The following is a 24,493-nucleotide window of genomic DNA, read 5'->3' as shown; positions in this document are numbered from 1 at the left end:
ATAGGTCTCACGATTCACGAACAAGCTTAGTAGAGTCTGGAGGATCGGTACGGAGACGTCTGTGCTTATATTCCAGAGGCTATGAAGTTTAGGAACAAGTTTCACTTCTATTCTTCCCTGTCGTACGATTTTGCTTTCTCAATATTGATTGAACTCTTCTACTCTTATTATCTGGTAGATGGAGAGAACACGTACCGCTTCCTCAGCTGAGCAGCAGCCAGAGCCTCCAGTGATAGCTCCTACACGGGGCAAAGGTCGAGGCCGAGGCTGTGCCAGAGGCGGAGGCAGGGGCAGGGGCAGGGGCAGGGCTCAGCCCAGTGCCCGAGCAGCAACCCCAGCAGTGGAGCCTCAGATAGAGATTGACGAGGAGGTTCCAGCCCAGATTGTTGTTGTCGGACCTGCTCAGGTTCCAGAGGGGTTCATTGCTTCCCTAGTACTTCAGGACGCTTTGGTCCGTTTGGTGGGCCTTATGGAGAGTGTGGCCCAGACTGGCGCATTTCCCATGGCACCAGCAGTCTCTCAGGCTGGAGGAGGAGCCCAGAATCCTACCACTCCCGCTCCGGAGCAGATAGCTCCCCAGTATCAGGCTCCAGCAGCTCAGCCAATCAGATTGGTTCAACCGATTATTGCGGCACAGGTCGAAAATGGGCCAGCTATGTCTTCTAAGGCTTTATGGAGATTGGACAGGTTTACCAAGCTCTTTCCTGTTCACTTCAGTGGTGCTCCTTCAGAGGACCCCCAGAAGTATCTTTACAGCTGTCACGAGGTTCTACGGAACATGGGTATAGTGGAGACCAATGGGGTCTATTTTGCTGCATTTCAGATGACTGGTTCCGCCAAGAAATGGTGGAGAGATTACTTGTTGACCAGACCAGCTAGGTCGCCTGATCTTACTTGAGACCAGTTCTCTCAGCTCTTCATAGAGAAGTTTCTGCCTATCACATTGAGAGAGGAGCATCGCCGTCAGTTTGAGCGTCTCCAGCAGGGCAGTATGACTGTTACTCAGTCTGAGACCCATTTTGTGGATTTGGCCCGTCATGCTATTCTTCTCCTTCCCACTGTGTGTGTGAGAGAGAGGGTGAGGAGGTTTATTGATGGACTTGCTCAGCCTATCAGATTGCAGATGGCTAAGGAGACTAGGAGTGAGATTTCTTTTCAGGCGGCTACAAATATCGCCAGATGAGTCGAGATGGTTCTTACTCAGGGAGGTCAGGGGTCTGACAAGAGGCCTCGTCATTCCGGTGAGTTCAACGGTGCCTCACCTAGAGGTAGGAGTACTTTTGGTAGAGACCATCCTCCCAGGCCATTTTATTCAGCACTCCAGACATCCCACGGTGCCTCAGGTGGTCGTGGCCCTCAAATGCATTATTTCGACCAGCTAGCCTACAATGCACCACCAGCTCCTATTAGTGCACCTCCACTTCAGAGTTATCAGGGTGGTTATTCAGGTCGACAGGGTCAGTTTCAGGGTCAGCAGTCACAGCAACCGAGGTTATGTTATACTTGTGGTGATCCGAGACACATTGCTAGATTTTGCCCTCAGGCAACGGGCAGCTCACAACATCAAAGTTCTCGTGCCATGGTTCCGGCACCAGTTGTTGCACCACCTGCTCAGCCAGAGGTAGGGGTCAAGCAACCAGAGGTAGGGGCCAGATAGTTGAGGTGGAGGTCAGGCCGTTAGAGGTGGAGACCAGCCAGCAAGAGGCCGTCCCAGGGACGTAGTTCAGGGTGGTGGGGCCCAGCCCCGGTGTTATGCTTTTCCAGCCAGGCCTGAGGCTGAGTCATCTGACGCTGTTATCACATGTACTGTTTCAGTTTTCAGTAGAGATGCTTCAGTTCTATTTGATCCGGGATCCACTTACTCCTATGTGTCTTCCTATTTTGCTTCCTATTTGGTTGTGCCCCATAATTCTTTGAGTGCTCCTGTGTATGTGTCCACACCAGTGGGAGATGCTATTATTGTGAATCGTGTTTATCGTTCGTGTGTGGTCACCATTGGAAATCTTGAGACTCGTATAGATCTTCTACTTCTCGACATGGTTGATTTTGATGTCATACTGGGCATGGATTGGCTGTCACCTTATGATGCTATATTAGATTGTCACGCCAAGACGGTGACCTTAGCCTTGCAGGGGTTGCCTCGATTAGAGTGGAGAGGGAATCTTGGCCATTCTGCCAGCAGGGTTATCTCTTATGTGAAGGCTCGGCATATGGTCGAGAAGGGGTGTCTAGCTTATTTGGCTTATGTCCGCGATTCTAGTACGGAGGTTCCTTCCATAGATTCGGTACCGATTGTTCGTGAGTTTCCAGAGTTGTTTCCTGCAGACCTGCCGGGGATGCTACCCGACAGGGATATTGATTTCTGCATTGATTTGGCTCCGGGCACTCAACCTATTTCCATTCCGCCATATCGCATGGCCCCGCCAGAGTTGAAAGAATTGAAGGAGTAGTTGCAAGATTTGCTTGATAAGGGCTTCATTAGACCTAGTGTCTCGCCCTGGGGTGCACCTGTGTTGTTTGTGAAGAAGAAAGATGGATCGATGAGGATGTGTATAGATTATCGGCAGTTGAACAAAGTCACCATCAAGAATAAATATCCATTGCCGAGGATTGATGATTTATTTGATCAGCTTCAGGGTGCCAAGGTGTTTTCAAAGTTTGATTTGAGATCTGGCTACCATCAGTTGAGGATTAGGGTATCCGATGTTCCTAAGACAGCTTTTTAGACTCGATATGGGCATTATAAGTTTCTAGTGATGTCATTTGGGCTGATAAATGCCCCAGCAGCATTCATGGATTTGATGAACCGGGTGTTCAAACCTTACTTGGATTCCTTTGTGGTTGTGTTTATTGATGATATCTTGATCTACTCCCACAGTCGAGAGGAGCATGAGCAGCACCTTCGGATCGTTCTTCAGACTCTGAAAGATAGCCAGTTATATGCTAAGTTCTCAAAATGCAAGTTTTGGTTGAGTTCAGTTCCTTTCTTGGGTCACGTTTTATCAGCAGAGGGTATTCAGGTGGATCCTAAGAAGATTGAGGCAGTCCAAAACTGGCCTAGATCCACATCAACTACAAAGATTCGTAGTTTCCTGGGTTTGGCGGGGTATTACCGTCGATTTGTGGAGGGGTTTTCATCCATATCAGCCCCGTTGACCAGATTGACACAGAAGGGTGCCCAATTCATGTGGTCAGACGACTATGAAGCGACCTTTCAGAAGCTTAAGATAGCTTTGACTACGGCACCAGTATTGGTGTTACCCACAGGTTCAGGATCTTATACAGTATATTGTGACGCATCTCGGATTGGTCTGGGTGCGGTATTGATGCAGGGTGGCAAGGTTATTGCTTATGCTTCACGGCAGCTGAAGGTTTACAAGAAGAATTACCTTGTTCTTGATCTAGAATTAGCAGCCATTGTTCACGCACTGAAGATCTGGAGGCACTATCTTTACGGCGTGCCATGTGAGGTATTCACTGATCATCGGAGCTTGCAGTATTTGTTCAAGCAGAAGGAACTCAATTTGAGGCAGAGGAGGTGGCTGGAGCTATTGAAAGACTATGATATCACCATATTGTATCATCCCGAGAAGGACAATGTGGTGGCCGATGCTTTGAGTAGAAAGTCAGTCAGTATGGGTAGCCTTGCATATATTCCAGTTGGTGAGAGACCGCTTGCATTGGATGTTCAGGCCTTGGCCATCCAGTTCGTGAGGTTAGATGTTTCGGAGCCCAGCCATGTTCTAGCTTGTACAATTGCTCGATTTTCTTTATTTGAGCGCATCAGAGATCGGCAGGATGATGATCCTCATTTACTTGTCCTTAGATACACAGTGCGGCATGGTGGTGCCAAGCAGGTTACTGTTGGAGATGATGAAGTTTTGAGGATGCAAGGTCGTATTTGTGTGCCTAATGTGGATGGACTTCGTGAGTTGATCCTTGAGGAGTCCCACAGTTCTTGGTATTCTATTCATCCGGGCACCGCCAAGATGTATCAGGACTTGAGGCAGCATTATTGGTAGAGGCGAATGAAGAAGGATATAGTTGCCTATGTAGCTCGGTGCCTAAATTGCTAGCAGGTAAAGTGTGAGCATTAGAGACCTGGTGGTTTACTTCAGAGGTTAGATATCCCTAAGTGGAAGCGGGAGCGTATCACTATGGACTTTGTTGTTGGACTTCCACGGACTCAGAGGAAGTTCGATGCAGTTTGGGTCATTGTGGACAGGCTGACTAAGTCAGCGCATTTCATTCCTATGGCAGTTACCTATTCCTCAGAGCGGTTAGCAGAGATTTATATTCGTGAGATCGTCCGTCTTCACAGTGTGCCCGTGTCTATCATTTCTGATCGAGGTACGTAGTTTACCTCGTACTTTTGGAGGGCAGTTCAGCGTGAGTTGGGTACGCGGGTTGAGTTGAGCGCATCATTTCATCCTCAGACGGACGAGCAGTCCGAGCACACTTTTTAGATCTTGGAGGATATGCTCCGCGCCTGTGTTATTGAGTTTGGAGGTTCTTGGGATCAGTTTTTGCCGTTAGCGGAGTTTGTCTACAATAACAACTACCAGTCGAGCATTCAGATGGCTCCCTATGAGGCATTATATGGTAGACGATGTAGGTCGCCAGTTGGGTGGTTTGAGCCGGGGGAGGCTCGGTTATTGGGTACAGATTTAGTTCAGGAGGCCTTGGATAAGGTCAAGATTATTCAGGATTGACTTCGCACAACTCAGTCCAGGCAGAAGAGTTATGCCGACCGTAGAGTTTGTGATGTTGCATTCATGGTCGGAGAGAGAGTGTTACTTCGGGTATCACCCATGAAGGGTGTAATGAGGTTCGGAAAGAAGGGCAAGTTGAGCCCTAGGTATATCGGACCTTTTGAGATTCTGGAGAGAGTGGGAGAGGTGGCTTATAGGCTTGCGTTGCCACACAGTTTAGCAGCTATTCATCCGATATTCCATGTGTCCATGCTTTGAAAGTATCACGGTGATCCGTCCCATGTATTAGATTTCAGCTCTGTCCAATTGGACAAGGATTAGACTTGCGAGGAGGAGCCGATGGCAATTCTAGTCCGGCAAGTCCGCCAGTTGAGATCAAAGAGTTACCCTTCAGTTCGAGTGCAGTGGAGCGGTCAGCCTATTGAGGCAGCTACTTGGGAGTCCGAGTCTGATATGTGGAGTCGATATCCCCACCTTATCACCAGTCCAGGTACTTTTCTATGTCCGTTCAAGGACGAACGGTTGTTTTAGAGGTGGAGAATGTGATGACCCAAAAGGTCATCTTATATTTTAGAACTGGAATCTGCACTCTTAAGCCTTAAAAATCTCATTTTTATCCTCCTCGATTTACGTGCGCAATCCGGGTAGGTTTCCAGAAAGCTTTTATGTTGAAAACTGATAAAAATAAGAATTTTTACCTTAAAAGTTGATTTTAGTTGACTTCGGTCAACATTTTTGGTAAACGGGCCCGGATCCGTACTTTGATGGTCCCGGTAGGTCCGTATCAAATTATGGGACTTAGGCGTATGCTCGGAATCGAATTTGGAGGTCCCTAGATTGAGTTATGAATTTTTGATGAAAATTAATAGTTTGGAAATTATTTGTTTTTAAGAATTGATTGATATTTGGCATTGTTAGTATCGGGTCCGTATTTTGGTTCCGGAGCCCGGTACAGGTTCATTATGATATTTAAGACATGTCTGTGAAATTTGGTGAGAAATGGAGTTGATTTGACATGATTCGGACGTCACATGAGAAATTAGAAGTTTTAAAGTGTTCTTGAAAATTTCATTTGAATTGGTACTAAATTTAGAGTTCTAGATGTTATTTTGGCGATTTGATCACGCGAGCAAGTTCGTATGATATTTTTAGACTTGTGTGCCTGTTTGGGTGGGAGCCCTGAGAGCTCGGGTGAGTTTCGGATAGGCCACGAGATATTTTGGACTTTGGAAATCTAGTTTTTCTGCAGAATCTGTGTTCTGGCATGTCCTTCTTCGCGTTCGCGAAGGTCCTCTTGCGAACGCAAAGAGTAAACTGGGCAGCTGAGGATTTCTTCTTCGTGAACGTGAAGGCTTGGTCGCGAACGCGAAGCGATGGGGGCATTACCCTTCACGAATGCGACAAGCCCATCGCGAACGCGTAGTGTTAGGCACTAGGGAGTGGGAGTCAGCCTTTTCTTCATCGCGAACTCGAGCAATGTCTCGCGAACGCGAAGGCCAGGAAAGGGTAGCCTACGCGAACACGAGCACTGCCTCGCGAACGCGAAGGCTTGGCAGCCCATACACTTCGCGAACGCGACAGTGCTCTCGCGAACGCGATGAACACTGTCGCCCAGCACTTAACAGAACCTAAAAATGAGATTTTAGCCAAAAACTCATTTTTCTCAAAAATCAAACGGTGAGAGGCAATTCTTCAAGAGTTATTCCTTTTCCAAATTTTTGGTAGGTGATTCTAAACCATTTTATTTCAATTACCCATTATATTTCTTGAATTTTCAACCTAAAATCTAGAGTTTTCATCGTAGAATTAGGGATTAGGGTAGAAAATAGGGATTTCGTGAATTTGGGGATTTAGACCTCAATTTGAGGTCGGATTCCAAAACTAATTATATATTCGGGCTCGGGGATGAATGAGTAAAAAGATTTTGGTTCAAACCTCGAGTTTTGACCAAGCGGGTCCGGGGTCGATTTTTTGACTTTTTGGAGGAAAAATTGGGAAATTTAATTTATGCAATATAATTGATTCCTTTAGCAATATTTGATATTATTGAGTCATTTTTGAATAGATACGAGTGATTTGGAGGTGAATTCCAAAGGAAAAACTGTGACTGAGAATTAAGTGGCCTTCGGAGCAAGGTAAATGTTGTGTCTAACCCTGACTTGAGGGAATTAGGAACCTTAGATTATTTGCTAAGTGAAATTCATGTGAGCGGCGTATATGTGAGGTGACGAGTACCTATGCGCCGCCAATTTACCTGTTTTTCCATATTTCTCTATTTTTCTAATACTATCTCATTCTTATGCCAAATTGCTATGTGTTATACTAGTGTTGTTCAAATTATCGTTCTTATCATGTATACGGAATTTTCTGGTGGTAATTGAGTTTTTATTTCAAATTTGAGATTGATATTATGGAATCAAATGTTGAAGTAAGGTTTGTACTTGTTATTCTATTTTCCTGTTGTTATTTATGTATTGCATTATGGTAAGGGAGAGTGTTAATGTACGAAGGATGATACCGTGCCATATTGTGAGTGTTAATACACGACGGGTGATGCCGTACCATATTGTGAGTGTTAATGCATGAAGAGTGATGTCGTGCCATGATATGAGAGTAAAAGCACGAAGGGTGATGCCGTGCCGTTTCTATTAATTTTATGGTGAGATTGAGAGTAAAAGCACGAAGGGTGATGCCGTGTATTTGTTCTTACTGTATTCACTATTCTTGTTGATTCATGGTATATTGACTGCTCCGGTGATCATTATGTTGTAGTTCTTTATCTTGTATTTCCCTCAGTATGTTTTTTCTCCTGACATTTTTTGTTTAGTTCTTCATTCCTGTTATTTGCGTATACACTGTTAAATTGTACATGTTGATTGTAGGTGCCTTGCCTTAGCTTCGTCACTACTTCGTTGAGGTTAGGCTCGACACTTACCAGTATATGGGGTCGGTTGTACTGATGCTGCACTCTGCACTTTCTGTGCAGATTTTGATACTGGCTCAGGTTGATCGAGATTTGCTATTGGTCTGCTGTCCGGAGACTCAAGATAGATCTGACGGCGATCACAGACCTTGTAGTCCCCGTCTATCTTTTATGTCCTACTGTTTTCTTTCATTCAGACAGTTGTATTTATTTCAGACTATACACTGTTAAATTGTACAGGTTGATTTTAGTGCCTTGCCTTAGCCTCGTCACTACTTCGTCGAGGTTAGGCTCGACACTTACCAGTACATGGGGTCGGTTGTACTGATGCTGCACTCTGCACTTTCTGTGCAGATTTTGATACCGGTTCAGATTGATCGAGATTTGCTATTGGTCCGCTGTCCGGAGACTCAAGGTAGATCTGTCGGCGTTCACAGACCTTGAAGTCCCCGTCTATCTTTTATGTCCTACTGTTTTCTTTCATTCAGACAGTTGTATTTCTTTCAGACTATTACTTGTAGTAAATTCTAGAATGTTCGTGAATTGTGACTCTAGATCCGGGTGGTAGTAATTAATACCGTTTTATGATATTCCGCACTTATTATATTTTATTTGAGTTAATTATTGATATTTACTGAATCAAAATAAGAAATTTGTTTACTGAATCAAGTGAAATGTTAGGCGCCATCACGGTCCCGTCGGTAAAACATTTTGGGTCGTGACATGTTGGAAGCATCAAGAAGATGAACTTTGTCGAAGGTGAGTTTTACACACACACACACACACACACACACACATATATATATGTGTGTGTGCGCGCGAGCGCGCGCGCGTATGTGTGTGTATGTGTGTGTGTATATATATGTGTGTGTATAAAAACTTATGATTAGCTACAAAATTTATTGTAGCAATAAATTTGTAGCTTTTAGCTAATTATTGCCACGAAAGTTAGCAATCATAGCAAAAATAAGGAATTAGCTTTGCCAATTTAATTTTCGTAGTTATGAAATTTTATGATTTTATAAATAACTATGAAAATTTTATTTTTGTGGCTATTGTTAGGTATTAGCTACGATTTTTGAAACTCTTCCTTTTTTCTCTCCTATAAATACCATCTAAAACTTCATTATATCCCACACATCAAAAACCATTCTATTCACTTCTTATTCCAAATTCATCTTAATTATCCTCTTTTATTTTTTGCTTCTCTTAACATTATGGGTGTCACTACCTATACTCATGAGGCATCAACCACAGTTGCCCCAATTAGGTTATTCAAAGCTTTGGTTCTTGACGCAGACAACCTTATTCCCATGTTGATGCCACAAGTTGTTAACATTGAGACTGTTGAAGGTGATGGTGGTGTTGGAAGCATCAAGAAGATGAACTTTGTCGAAGGTGAGTTATATATATATATATATATATATATATATATATATATATATATATATATATATAGTGAGAGAGAGAGAACAACATCTCTATATAACAGTCATTCACTATAAAAGTCAATTTTTTTATGGAACCAATTTCAATGCTATATGTTATAATATACGTTCTCTATCAAACACTTCGCTATAACAATCAAAACAATCCGGAACAGATGAGACTATTATAGAGCGGTTTGACTGTATATAGGGCAGCCTAGAACAAAAAGTATCATATGTTTATGTAGGGTTCGTGGAAATGTTGCATCCAAATGGGTGTGAGTGTTGGTGCATTTTTATGCCTAACATGCATGGTTCTGGAATTAAAGTCCTAACATGCATGGTTCTGGAATTAAAGTACAATTTTAAATTAGAATAGTTGCCTTATTACAATAATTAAATAGATAAACTGTTAACTAAATATAGGAAGTAAAATTGTTATAACCTTAAAAAGAAAAACGAAGAAGAAGGAGGAGGAGGACGAGAGCTAAAAAGATTTTTTTTTTTCCTACAAAAATGTGCATTATCTACATTTTTGAATGGCAAAACATAGGAAATTCACACTAGTTGGACTTGTTCGGCTAATTAAATTCTTTTGGTGCAATTCTTTCTCTTTTAGAAATTTTTTTTGGTTGAAACATTGATACTGAAAAAGATATTTATACGATCAAATTACTAAATTATAAAATTTATTAAATTGCACTAATAATGTAAAAATGACTTAAATCCTCTCCGAAAGACTATGAAAGTTTCAAAGAACTACTAATAATTAAACATTCTTTTTTTTTTTGGCAAAAACTTGTTCTTAGTTTTGTCAAGAAAATAAGGGCCCATTTGGCCATAAGAAGTTTTTCACCTTTTTGATTTTTTTTTTTTTTTTTTTTTACATTTTTCAGAATCATTGTTTTGCCATGAAAATTTCAATTTCACTTGAAGTTGAATTTCAAAATTTTTCAAAAATTTGAAAAATTCCAAAAAGCTACTTTCAAAATTTTCACTTCAACTCACTCACAAAAATATCAAAAATATCTCCAAATTGTATTTATGTCCAAACACAATTCTAATTTTTAAATATTATTATCATTTGAAGTACAATCTTTATGTATTTATATTTTCTAGGTATTTTCTATTAATAGGAAGTAGGCTTTTGTCACGACCCAAAATTCCCACCTTCGGACCGTGATGGCTCCTAACATTTCACTTGCTAGGCAAGCCAACGTTAGAATAATATTAACCAATTTTTAAACAATCTTTACATTATTAATAATCAAGGAACCAAAAGCAGAAGCAAAGTGTGAAATATAGTGAAATAATCCATAAAATCAATGGTGTCTAAATACCATCCCAGAATTAGTGTCACAAGTGCACGAGCTTCTAGAATAATACAAATAAAGGTCTGAATAAAATAAAGTTATCTGGAAATAAACACACAACTAAAGTAAAATAGACTAGGACTTCAGAACAACGGACGGCATGCAGTTATACCTCAAGTCTCCTCTAAATAGCTGAAATCCGAGCAAGTCTATAGCACGCCGCTGGAACCAACTCTGAAATCTGCACAAGAAGTGCAGAGTGTAGTATCAGTACAACCGATCCCATGTACTGGTAAGTGCTGAGCCTAACCTCGACGAAGTAGTGACGAGGCTAAGGCGGGTCACTTACATTACCTGTACGCAATATTAGTAACAACAACAATAATATAAATAAATCAGGTAACTCATTTATAATAATTGAAGTCAACTCAGCATTCATAACTAATTATTATTTCAACTAATTCTGTTGCAGCGTGCAACCCGCTCTCACAATATGTTCACATTCAATTCTGTTGCGGCGTACAATCCGCTCTCCTAATATTTTCCTTTTAATCAAGTCTGTCAAATATTTATTTCAATCAAGTATATATATAGACTTTTAAATAAGTCTGTTGCGGCGTGCAATCCGATCCCCCAATATTGACTTTTAATAAGTCTGTTGCAGCGTGCAACCCAATCCTCCAATATAGACTTTTTAATAAGTCTGTTGCGGCGTGCAACCCGATCCTCTAATATTGACTTTTAATAAGTCTGTTGCGGCGTGCAATCCGATCCTCCAATATATCCATTTCAATCAATTCGTATAGAAGAAATAACCCTAATAAATATAACAATTAATATAAAATTATAAGACAAAAAGCATTCAATAATTATGATTTAATTATGAAACAGACAATGACAAATAGCAAATTATTATGAAAATCAGGGAGAAAATAGGCAGTTTAATATTTAATATGCTAAATGTCAAATAACAATTAAAACACATAATTCAAATAGCATGTAACAATTAATGCAGGAATTCAAGAATTAATATATGACAAAGAATAGGAGAGAAATAATTATTATAATATTTAATTTATGATTTAAAATAATTTATGATTTTTCAAGTAAGCAGGCAAACAACTAATTTCACGACGTATATACACTCGTCACCTCGCCTATACATCGTTCACATGCTTTTCACATAAAAAATAATTTAAGGGTTCTATTCCCTCAAGTCAAGGTTAACCACAACACTTACCATGCTTTGTAAATTCCAACCAATTACTCAACCACAGCTTTTCCTTTTAAATTTGACTCTGAAAGTTTCAAATCTATTCACAAATAATTCGATATATTCAATACTAATCATTGAAATTAATTCCACATGAATTTACAAATTTTTCGAATAAAAATTCGAATTTCATTTAAATATTTGACAGTGGGACCAACGTCTCAAATCCCGGAAATATTTACGAAATCCGAACACCCATTCTGAGACGAGTCCAACCATACAAAAATTATCTAATTCCGATGTCAAATGGACCTTCAAATCTTAAATTTTCGTTTTTGAAAGATTTTACAAAAATCTGATTTTTCTTCCATAAATTCACGGATTCATGATATAAACGAATATGAAATTATGAAATATAATCAATATAGGATAAGGAACACTTACTCCAATATTTTTCCGTGAAAATCGCCCAAAACTCGCCTTACCCGAACTCAAAAATGGAAAAGGGTTGAAAATGGGACGAATCCCATTTTCGAGAACTTAAGTTCTATTTCTGGGACTTTTACCCTTCGCGAACGCGGTTAATGCCTCGCGTTCGCGAAGCACAAATTTGTGCTATCACATTTTACACTTCGCGAACGCGAAGCTTGCCTAGCTTGGTCTTCGCGAATGCGAGGGCTACTTCGCGAACGCGAGGGCTACTTCGCGAACGCGAACCTTTCCTAGCTTGGCCTTCGCGAACGCGAGATGCCCTTCGTGAACGCGAAGGCAATAATGATGGCCAGTCACTTTCCCTTCGCGAACGCGAGGCTTCAGTCGCGAACGCGAAGTTTTGAACCTCAGGCCTTCGCGAACGTGGTCACTCTGTCGCGAACGCGAAGCACAAAATGTGCCAGCCCCAATTTGCTCTTTGCGTTCGCGAGAGTACCTTCGCGAACGCGATGAAGAACACACCAGAAGCATGAAGTCTGCAAAAACTAGATTTTCTATGTCCGAAATCATCCCGTAGCCCATTCGAAACTCACCCGAGCCCTGGGGGCTCCAAACCAAACATGCACCCATGTCCTAAAACATCATACGAACTTGCTCGCACGATCAAATCTCCAAACTAATTCCTAGAACTACGAATCAGACACCAAATCAAAGGAAATTTTTAAAAAAACTTTAAAACCTTTATTTTTACAACCGGACATCCGAATAATGTCAAATCAACTCTGTTTCTCACCAAATTCGGCAGACAAGTCATAAATATTATAGTGGACCTATGCCGAGCTCCGTAACCAAAATACGGACTCGAGGTCAATAAATCCAACATCAGTAATTTCTTAGAAATCATTAAGCTTTCAAGCTTTTAATGTTTCATCAAAATTCCATATCTCGAGCTAGGGATCTCGAAATTGGATTCCGGACATACACCCAAGTCCCAAATTACGATACAGACCTACCGGAATTTGTCAAAACACTGATCCAGATCTGTTTGCTCAAAATATTGACTAAAGTCAACTCAGTTGAGTTTTTAAAGCTATATTTCACGTTTTAATCCCTTTTTCACATAAAAACTTTTCGAAAAATTTTACGGACTGCGCACGCAAGTCGTGGAATGATAAATAGTGCTTTTCAAGGTTTTAAAACACAGAATTACTTATTAAATTTAAAGATGACATTTTGGGTCATCACATTCTCCATCTCTAAAACAAACGTTCGTCCTCAAATGGAGTTAGAAAAAGTACCTTAGCTGGAGAAAAGGTGTGGATATTTACTCCGCATGTCCGACTAGGACTCCCAGGTAGATGCCTCTACCGGCTGACCTCTCCATTGCACTCGAACTGAAGGATAACTCTTAGACCTCAACTGTCGGACCTGCCGGGCTAGAATAGCCACCGGCTCCTCCTCGTAAGTCAAATATTTATCCAATTGGACTTAGCTGAAATCTAACACATGGGACGGATCACCATGACATTTTCGGAGCATAGACACATGAAACACCATAGGAACCGCTGATAAATTAGGTGGTAATGCAAGCTTGTAGGCTACTTCACCCACCCTTTCAAGAATTTCAAAGGGTCCGATATATCTAGGGCTCAACTTTCCCTTCTTTCCGAACCTCATTACACCTTTCATAGGTGAAACCCGGAGCAATATTCTTTCTCCAACCATGAATGCAATATCACGAACTTTACGGTCGACATAACTCTTTTGCCTAGACTGAGTTGTGCGAAGTCGATCCTGAATAATCTTGACCTTATCCAAGGCATCATGTACCAAATCGGTACCCAACAACTGAGCCTCTCCCGGTTCAAACCAACCAACTGGAGATCGGCATCGCCTTCCGTATAATGCCTCATATGGAGTCATCTGTATGCTAGACTGGTAGCTATTATTACAAGCAAACTCCGCAAGTGGCAAGAAATGATCCCAAGAACCTCCAAAGTCTATAACACAAGCACGAAGCATATCTTCCAATATCTGAATAGTGCATTCTGACTATCCGTCTGTCTGTGGATGAAATATTGTACTCAACTCCACCCGCGTGCCTAACTCATGCTGTACAACCCTCCAGAAATGTGAGGTAAACTGCGTACCTCGATCTGAAATAATAGACACGGGAACCCCATGAAGGCGGACAATCTCATGAATGTAAATTTTAGCTAACCTCTCTGAAGAATAGGTAACTGCCACTGGAATGAAATGTGCTGACTTGGGCAACCTGTCCACGATGACCCAAACTACGCCAAATTTTCTCTGAGTCCTTGGGAGCCCAACAACAAAATCCATAGTGATACGCTCCCACTTCCACTCAGGAATTTCTAACTTCTGAAACAAACCACCAGGTCTCTGATGCTCGTATTTAACTTGCTAACAATTCAGACACCGAGCTACATATGCAACTATATCCTTTTTCATTCTCCTCCACCAATAATGTTGCCGCAAATCTTGATATATTTTGGCGGTACCTGGATGAATAGAATACTTGGAACTGTGTGCTTCTTCAAGAATTAATTCATGAAGCCCATCCACATTAGGCACACAAATACGACCCTGTATTCGCAGAACCCCATCTTTCCCCACAACAACCTGTTTGGCATCACCGTGCCGCACCGTGTCCTTAAGGACAAGTAAATGAGGATCATCATACTGCCTCTCTCTGATGCGCTCACATAAAGAAGACCGAGCGACTGTGCAAGCTAGAACTCGACTGGGTTCTGAAACATCTAACCTCATGAATTGATTAGCGAAAGTCTGAACATCTGCAGCTAATGGCCTCTCACCAACCGGAATATACGCAAGACTGCCCATACTCACAGCCTTTCTACTCAAAGCATCGGCCACCACATTAGCCTTTCCGGGGTGATACAAAATGGTGATATCATAGTCTTTCAACAACTCCAACCATCTTCTCTGCCTCAAATTAAGATCTTTTTGTTTGAACAGATACTGAAGGCTACGATAATCAGTAAATACCTCACACGAGATACCGTAGAGGTAATGCCTCCAAATCTTCAGCGCATGAACAATGGCTGCCAATTCTAAGTCATGAACAGGATAATTCCTCTCGTGAACTTTCAACTACCACGATGCATATGCAATTACCTTACCATCTTGCATTAATACTGTACCAAGCCCAATGTGAGATGCGTCACAATATACCATATACGTTCCTGAATCTGTGGGTAATACCAATACTGGCGCCATAGTCAAAGCGGTCTTGAGCTTCTAAAAGCTCAACTCATACTCGTCTAACCATCTGAATGGGACACCTTTCTGGGTTAGTCTGGTCAATGTGCTTGCTATAGATGAAAACCCTTCCACGAACCGACGATAATAACCTGCCAAACCCAGGAAACTCCGGATCTCTGTAACTGAAGTAAGTCTAGGCCAATTTTGAATAGCCTCTATCTTCTTAGGATCCACCTTTATGCCTTCTGCCGATACCACATGCCCCAAAAAGGCAACTGAGTCTAACCAAAACTCACATTTTGAAAACTTGGCATATAACTGATTATTCTTCAAAGTGTGAAGCACACTTCGAAGATGCTGCTCATGCTCCTCTCGACTGCTGGAGTAAATTAAGATATCATCAATGAATACAACCACAAAAGAGTCCAAATAAGGCTTGAACACCCGATTCATCAAATCCATAAATACTGCTGGGGCATTTGTCAACCCAAATGACATCACTAGGAATTCGTAATGCCCATACCAAGTTCGAAAAGCTGTTTTAGGGACATCAGAGGCCCTAATCTTCAACTGATGGTAACCAGACCTCAATATTTGAAAATATCTTTGCATCCTGAAGCTGATCAAATAAGTCATCAATTCTTGGCAGCGGATATTTGTTTTTTATAGTGGCCTTGTTCAACTGCCGATAGTCTATACACATCCGCATAGAGCCATCTTTCTTCTTTAAAAATAATACTGGTGCATCCCAGGGCGAGACACTAGGTCTAATGAATCCCTGATCAAGCAAGTCTTGTAACTACTCTTTCAATTCATCAATTCTGGCGGGGCCATACGGTATGGTGGAATAGAAATGGGCTAAGTGCCCGGAGCCAAATAAATACGGAAGTCAATATCTCTATCGGGTGGCATCCCCAACAAATCTGCAGGAAATACTTCTAGAAATTCACGAACAACTGGTACTGAGTCCATAGAAGGGACATCCACACTGGATCGCGAATATAAGCCAAATAGGCTAGACACCCTTTCTCTATTATATGTTGAGCTTTCATATAAGATATAACCCTGCTGGCAGAATGGTCAGGAATTCCTTTCCACTCTACCGAGGTAACCCCGGCATAGCTAGGGTCACTGTCTTGGCTTGACAATCCAATATAGCATGATAAGGGGACAACAAGTCTATACCCAAGATGACATCAAAGTCTACCATATCAAGAAGTAGAAGATCCACACTAGTATCAAGATTACCAATAGTAACCACACACGAATGATAGACATGATCTACTACAACAGAGTCTCCCACCGGTGTAGATACACACACAGAAGCACTCAGAGAATCACAAGGCACAACCAAATATGAAGCAAAATAGGAGGACACATAGGAATAAGTAGATCCGGGATCAAATAGAACTGAAGCATCTCTATGGCAAACTGGAATAATACCTGTGATCAAAGCATCAGATGACTTTGCCTCAAGCCTAGCTGGAAAAGCATAAAATCGGGGCTGGGCCCCGCTGCGTCTCTAGGACGGCGTCTAACTAGCTGGCCTCCACCTCTAACGGTCTGACCTCCACCTCTAATGGCTTGGCCTCCACCTCTAATGGCCTGACCTCCACCTCTAGCTGCCTGACCCCTACCTCTAGCTGGCTGAGTAGGCAGTAAAGCAACCGATGCCGGTATGATGACACAAGAATCTTGCCGAGATCTGTTACTCTCCAATATGGGGAAATACCTCCGGATGTGACCGATGTTTCCACACTCATAACACCCATCCTGATACCATGGTTGCTGAAGCTAAAGCTGACCCAGATGGGCCGGATAACCACTGTAGTAACTCTGGAGTGGTGGTGCACTGATAGGAGATGAATATGCACTGAATACTGGCTGCCCAGAGTAAGGCATAATAGGACCGTGACTCCCAGAAGCACCGAAGATACATGAAGTGCTGAATGAAACGGTCTGGGAAGATGACCCCTACCAAAATTACCCCTGCCTCCAGATGAGGCACCACTGAAACCACCGAACTGACGAGGCCTCTTATCGGACCTGCCAAACCCAGGAAACTCCGGATCTCTGTAACTGAAGTAAGTCTAGGCCAATTTTGAATAGCCTCTATCTTCTTAGGATCCACCTTTATGCCTTCTGCCGATACCACATGCCCCAAAAAGGCAACTGAGTCTAACCAAAACTCACATTTTGAAAACTTGGCATATAACTGATTATTCTTCAAAGTGTGAAGCACACTTCGAAGATGCTGCTCATGCTCCTCTCGACTGCTGGTGTAAATTAAGATATCATCAATGAATACAACCACAAAAGAGTTCAAATAAGGCTTGAACACCCGATTTATCAAAACCATAAATGCTGCTGGGGCATTTGTCAACCCAAATGACATCACTAGGAATTCATAATGCCCATACCAAGTTCGAAAAGCTGTTTTAGGGACATCAGAGGCCCTAATCTTCAACTGATGGTAACCAGACCTCAAATCAATCTATGAAAATACCTTGGCATCCTGAAGCTGATCAAATAAGTTATCAATTCTTGGCAGCGGATATTTGTTTTTTATAGTGGCCTTGTTCAACTGCCGATAGTCTATACACATCCGCATAGAGCCATATTTCTTCTTTAAAAATAATACTGGTGCATCCCAGGGCGAGACACTAGGTCTAATGAATCCCTGATCAAGCAAGTCTTGTAACTACTCTTTCAATTCATCAATTCTGGCGAGGCCATATGGTATGGTGGAATAGAAATGGGCTGAGTGCCCGGAGCCAAATCAATACGGAAGTCAATATCTCTATCGGGTGGCATCCCCAACAAATCTGCAGGAAATACTTCTAGAAATTCACGAACAACTGGTACTGAGTCCATAGAAGGGACATCCACACTGGATCGCGAATATAAGCCAAATAGGCTAGACACCCTTTCTCTACTATACGTCGAGCTTTCATATAAGATATAACCCTGCTGGCAGAATGGTCAGGAATTCCTTTCCACTCTACCGAGGTAACCCCGGCATAGCTAGGGTCACTGTCTTGGCATGACAATCCAATATAGCATGATAAGGGGACAGCAAGTCTATACCCAAGATGACATCAAAGTCTACCATATCAAGAAGTAGAAGATCCACACTAGTATCAAGATTACCAATAGTAACCACACATGAACGATAGACATGATCTACTACAACAGAGTCTCCCACCGGTGTAGATACACACACAGAAGCACTCAGAGAATCACAAGGCACAACCAAATATGAAGCACAATAGGATGACACATAGGAATAAGTAGATCTTAGATCAAATAGAACTGAAGCATCTTTATGGCAAACTGGAATAATACCTGTGATCACAGCATCAGATGACTTTGCCTCAAGCCTAGCTGGAAAAGCATAAAATCGGGGCTGGGCCCTGCTGCGTCTCTAGGACGGCGTCTAAATAGCTGGCCTCCACCTCTAACGGTCTAACCTCCACCTCTAATGGCCTGGCCTCCACCTCTAATGGCCTGACCTCCACCTCTAGCTGCCTAACCCCTACCTCTAGCTGGCTGAGTAGGCAGTGAAGCAACCGATGCCGGTATGATGACACAAGAATCTTGCCGAGATCTGTTACTCTCCAATATGGGGAAATACCTCCGGATGTGACCGATGTTTCCACACTCATAACACCCATCCTGATACCATGGTTGCTGAAGCTAAAGCTGACCCAGATGGGCCGGATAACCACTGTAGTAACTCTGGAGTGGTGGTGCACTAATAGGAGATGAATGTGCACTGAATACTGGCTGTCCAGAGTAAGGCATAATAGGACCTTGACTCCCAGAAGCACCGAAGATACATGAAGTGCTGAATGAAACGGTCTGGGAAGATGACCCCTACCAAAATTACCCCTGCCTCCAGATGAGGCACCACTGAAACCACCGAACTGACGAGGCCTCTTATCGGACCTGCCAAACCCAGGCAAGAACCATCTCGATCCTCCTTGCGACATTAGCAGCCTCCTAAAAAGAAATCTCGCTTCTGGTCTCCTTGCCCATCTGAAGTTTGATAGGGTGAGTGAGTCCCTCAATAAACCTCCTCTCTCTCTCTCTCTCTCCGTAGGTAGTAAAATGAGAGCATGGCGGGCCAAATCCACAAAACGGGACTCATACTGAGTAACAGTCATACTTCCCTACTGTAGACGCTCAAATTGCTTGCTGAATTCCTCTCTCAGTATGATAGGGAGGATCTTTTCCAGAAATAGCTAAGAGAACTGCTCCCATGTAAGTGCAGGCGATCCGACTGGTTGGGTCAATGTATAATCTCTCCACCATCTCTTGGCGGAACCCGTCATCTGAAATACTGCAAAATCAACCCCATTGGTCTTAACTATACCCATGTTCCGCAATACCTCATGGCAGCGTTCAAGATAATCCTGTGGGTCCTCAAAAGGTGTACCACTGAAGTGAACTGGAAAGAGCTTGGTAAACTTATCCAGTCTCAATAAGGCCTCAAAAGACATGGCGGGCCTATCACCGGTCTGTGCCGCAATAACTGGCTGAACTACCCCAACTAGCGGGGCTGCTGGGGCCTGATTCTGGGGAGCCATCTGCTCTAGAGCGGGAGTAGTGGGAGTTTGTGCTCCTCCCCCAGCCTGTGAGATAGCTGGTGCCACGGAAAATGTACCATTCTAGGCCATGCCCTCCATAAGACTTACCAAATGAACTAGAGCATCCTGAAGTATTGGAGTGGCTATGAATCCTTCCGGGACCGGAACTGGTCCAACTGGTACATTCTGAACTGGAACCTCCTCCTGAAGGTCCACCTGAGGTTCTACAACAGGTACAGCTGCTCGAGCTCTCGACTGAGCTCTACCTCGGCCTCTGCCTCGGTCTCTAACATGACCTCTACCCTTGGCCATAGTTTCCACCGGGGGTTCTGGTCCCTGTCCATCAGTACAGGTATTACGTGTTCCAACCATCTGTAAGAGAATAAGAGTAAAATGGTTCAATCATCGATGATAGAATAAAATCGCACGACATAATAAGAAAGAAGTGATATTGTTCCTAAACTTCATAGCCTCTAAGAGATAAATACAGACGTCTCTATACCGATTCTTCAGACTCTACTAATCTTGCTCGTGACTCGTGAGACCTATGTAACCTAGTGCTCTAATACCAACTGTCACGACCCGTAATTCCCACCTTCGGACCGTGATGGCGCCTAGCATTTCACTTGCTAGGCAAGCTAACGTTAGAATAATATTAACCAATTTTTAAACAATCTTTACATTATTAATAATCAAGGAACCAAATGCGGAAGCAAAGTGTGAAATATAGTGAAATAATCCATAAAACCAACGGTGTCTAAATACCATCCCAGAATTGGTGTCACAAGTGCATGAGCTTCTAGAATAATACAAATAAAGGTCTGAATAAAATAAAGTTATCTGGAAATAAACACACAGCTAAAGTAAAATAGACTAGGACTTCAGAACAGCGGACGGCATGCAGTTATACCTCAAGTCTCCTCTAAATAGCTGAAATCCGAGCAAGTCTATGGCACGCCGCTAGGACCAACTCCGAAATCTGCACAAGAAGTGCAGAGTGTAATATCAGTACAACCGACCCCATGTATTGGTAAGTGCTGAGCCTAACATCGATGAAGTAGTGATAAGGCTAAGGCAGGTCACTTACATTACCTGTACGCAATATTAGTAACAACAACAATAATAGAAATAAATCAGGTAACTTATTTATAATAATTGAAGCCAACTCAGCAGTCATAACTAATTATTATTTCAACTAATTCTATTGCAACGTGGAACCCACCCTCACAATATATTCACATTCAATTCTGTTGCAGCGTGCAACCCGCTCTCCTAATATTTTCCTTTTAATCAAGTCTGTCATATATTTATTTCAATCAAGTATATATATAGACTTTTAAATAAGTCTGTTGCGGTGTGCAATCCGATTCCCCAATATTGACTTTTAATAAGTCTGTTGCGGCGTGCAACCCGATCCTCCAATATGGACTTTTTAATAAGTCTGTTGCGGCGTGCAAACCGATCCTCCAATATTGACTTTTAATAAGTCTGTTGCGGCGTGCAACCCGATCCTCCAATATGAATTTTTTAATAAGTCTGTTGCGGCGTGCAAACCGATCCTCCAATATATCCATTTCAATCAATTCTTATAAAAGAAATTTTTCCAATAAATGCAATAATTAATATAAAATTATAAGACAACAATCATTCAATAATTATGATTTAATTATGAAACAGACAATGACAAATAGTAAATTATTATGAAAATCAGGGAAACAATATGCAGTTTAATATTTAATATGCTAAATGTCAAATAACAATTAAAATACATAATTCAAATAGCGTGTAACAATTAATGCAGGAATTCAAGAATTAATATATGACAAAGAATATGAGAGAAATAATTATTATAATAATTAATTTATGATTTAAAATAATTTATGATTTTTCAAGTAAGCAGACAAACAATTAATTTCACGACGTATAGACCCTCGTCACCTCGCCTATACGTCGTTCACATGCTTTTCACATAACAAATAATTTAAGGGTTCTATTTTCTTAAGTCAAGGTTAACCACGACACTTACCAAGCTTTGCAAATTCCAATCAATTACTCAACCATAGCTTTTCCTTTTAAATTTGACTCCGAAAGCTTCAAATCTATTCACAAATAATTCGATATATTCAATACTAATCATAGGAATTAATTCCATATGAATTTACAAATTTTTCGGATAAAAATCCGAAATTCATTTAAATATTCGACAGTGGGACATACGTCTCAAATCAGAAAAAACTTTTGAAATCCGAACACCCATTCCGAGACAAGTCCAACCATACAAAAATTATCCAATTACGATGTCAAATGGACCTTCAAATCTTAAATTTTCGTTTTTGGAAGATTTTATAAAAATTTAATTTTTCTTTCATAAATTCACGGATTCATGATATAAATGAGTATGAAATCATTAAACATAATTAATATAGGATAAGGAACACTTACCCCAATGTTTTCCCGTGAAAATCGCTTTACCCGAGCTAAAAAATGAAAAAGGGTTGAAAATGGGACGAATCCCATTTTTCAGAACTTAAGTTCTGTTTCTGGGACTTTTACCCTTCGCGAACGCGGTCAGTGCCTCGCGTTCGCGAAGCACAAATTTGTGCTGTCCCATTTTACACTTCGCGAACGCGAAGCTTGTCTAGCTTGGCCTTCGCGAACCCGAAGGCAATAATCCTGGCCAGCCTCTTTCCCTTCGTGAACGCGAGGCTTCGGTCGCGAACGCGCAGTTTTGAACCTCAGGCCTTCGGGAACGTGGTCACTCTGTCGCGAACGCGAAGCACAAAATGTGCCAGCCCCAATCTGCTCTTCGCGTTCGTGAGAGTACCTTCGCGAACACGAAGAAGAACACACCAGAAGCCTGAAATCTGTAGAAAACCGAATTTTCTAAGTCCGAAATCATCCCGTAACCCATCCGAAACTCACCCGATCCCTCGGGGCTCCAAACCAAACATGCACCCAAGTCCTAAAATATCATACGAACTTGCTCGCGCGATCAAATCGCCAAACTAACTCCTAGAACTACGAATCAGATACCAAATCAAAGGAAATTTTCAAGAAAACTTTAAAACCTTTATGTTTACTACCGGAAGTCCGAACCACATCAAATCAACTCTGTTTCTTATCAAATTCGGCAAACAAGTTATACAAGTTATAAACAAGTAGACCTATGCCGGGCTCCGAAACCAAAATACGGACCCGAGGTCAATAAATCCAACATCAGTAATTTCTTAGATATTATTAAGCTTTCAAGCTTTTAATTTTTTCATCAAAATTTCATATCTCGAGATAGGGACCTCGGACTTCGATTCCGGGCATACGCCCAAGTCCCAAATCACGATACAGACCTATCGAAATTGTTAAAACATTGATCCGAGTCCGTTTGCTCAAAATGTTGACTAAAGTCAACTCAGTTGAGTTTTTAGAGCTCTATTTCACATTTTAATCCATTTTTCATATAAAATCTTTTCGAAAAATTTACCGACTGTGCACGCAAGTCGAGAAATATTAAATGGTGCTTTTTCGAGGTCTTAAAATATAAAATTACTTATTAAATTTAAAGATGACATTTTGGGTCATCACAGCTTTCTTCTACAGGAAAACTCTCAATGGATGATCATGATGACGAATGGGGAATTCAGCACTCTGCTTTAAAGGGTACTGTTTTTTCAACCGTCTCTGTTTATTTGGCAATTTGTATTATCCGACTAAGTTAAGGGGCTAAATCGAACTAGATTAATTTATTCTTTAAAATTTAAATTTAGATACTTGGAAACGATGGGAAGAATCATTTTAGTTGTTTCAAAAATTACATTTTTAAATTTCACTTAGTCTTCTTGAGCAGAGAGTTATATTGGAAATAGTCTCTTTACTCCTCCGTGGCGGGTTAAGGTCTACATATATACTATCCTCCTCGTACCCCACTTATGAGATTTTACTGGGTTGTATTATCACTTGAAATTGTTTTTCACTTTTTTCTGGAATTTCACAATTGTTATGTCCAAACGCCCACTAAGTTTGCTTTATTTTGTGAAATGACAGATGGTCCAATAAAGTATTTGAAGCACGAGCTTCATGTGATTGACGATAAGAACTTGGTAACCAAATATTCACTAATCGAAGGAGATGTTCTAGGAGACAAATTGGAATCCATTACCTATGATGTCAAATTCGAAACTTCTGCAAATGGAGGTTGTATTTGCAAGACATCGACTGAGTACCACACAAAGGGTGATTATGTATTTAAGGAAGAAGAACACAATGAAGGCAAAGATAAAGCCATGGAACTTTTCAAGGCTGTTGAAGACTACCTTCTTGCCAATCCTACCGTCTATGCTTAAATGGTGTCCAAGTCGGTTTGCGTCCAGCCCGGCTAATTCCACGAAATACCTGGTTATACTATCATAATATTTTTGAGTGTCTGTGTTCTTTCCAAACATGTAATGGAAAGAACTTTAAATAAAGAATATCGCAAGCTTTGTACTGTACTTTTCAAATGCTTGTACTGAAATTAAAATGTCTTGTTCAATATATATGACGCTCAAGGAGTATGTTTTGCGATATTCCATTATTTAAAGTTCCTGCATAAAAAGTAATGCTCAAGTTATAATCTGTCACGATCCAAAATCCGACATGTCGTAA

The 24,493-nt window shown here is 41.4% G+C and overlaps 1 protein-coding gene across 1 annotated transcript; it reads left to right on the top strand.

Annotated features, from left to right (window-relative positions):
- The first annotated feature begins 8,850 nt into the window (after nucleotides 1–8,850).
- Nucleotides 8,851–24,382, top strand: LOC107800446 (pathogenesis-related protein STH-2-like). Its single transcript, XM_075230366.1, has 2 exons — nucleotides 8,851–9,033; nucleotides 23,894–24,382. Exons 1-2 carry the CDS (start codon nucleotides 8,853–8,855, stop codon nucleotides 24,190–24,192), a joined length of 480 nt encoding a protein of 159 aa, XP_075086467.1. The 5' UTR covers nucleotides 8,851–8,852; the 3' UTR covers nucleotides 24,193–24,382.
- Nucleotides 24,383–24,493: the final 111 nt, after the last annotated feature.

The sequence above is a fragment of the Nicotiana tabacum genome, chromosome 14 (genome assembly GCF_000715075.1).
Source record: "Nicotiana tabacum cultivar K326 chromosome 14, ASM71507v2, whole genome shotgun sequence".
Classification (NCBI taxonomy): Eukaryota; Viridiplantae; Streptophyta; class Magnoliopsida; order Solanales; family Solanaceae; genus Nicotiana; species Nicotiana tabacum.
The sequence above is the reverse complement of the archived record's forward strand: the minus strand, read 5'-3'. Positions and strand labels throughout refer to the sequence as shown.

What these genes read in the sequence shown, in the direction of transcription:
- LOC107800446 (XM_075230366.1), top strand. Translation starts at nt 8,853, where the DNA reads ATGGGTGTCACTACCTATACTCATGAGGCATCAACCACAGTTGCCCCA. An exon ending in GAAGATGAACTTTGTCGAAG is followed by an intron (nt 9,034 to 23,893) that starts GTGAGTTATATA and finishes GTGAAATGACAG; the next exon opens with ATGGTCCAATAAAGTATTTG.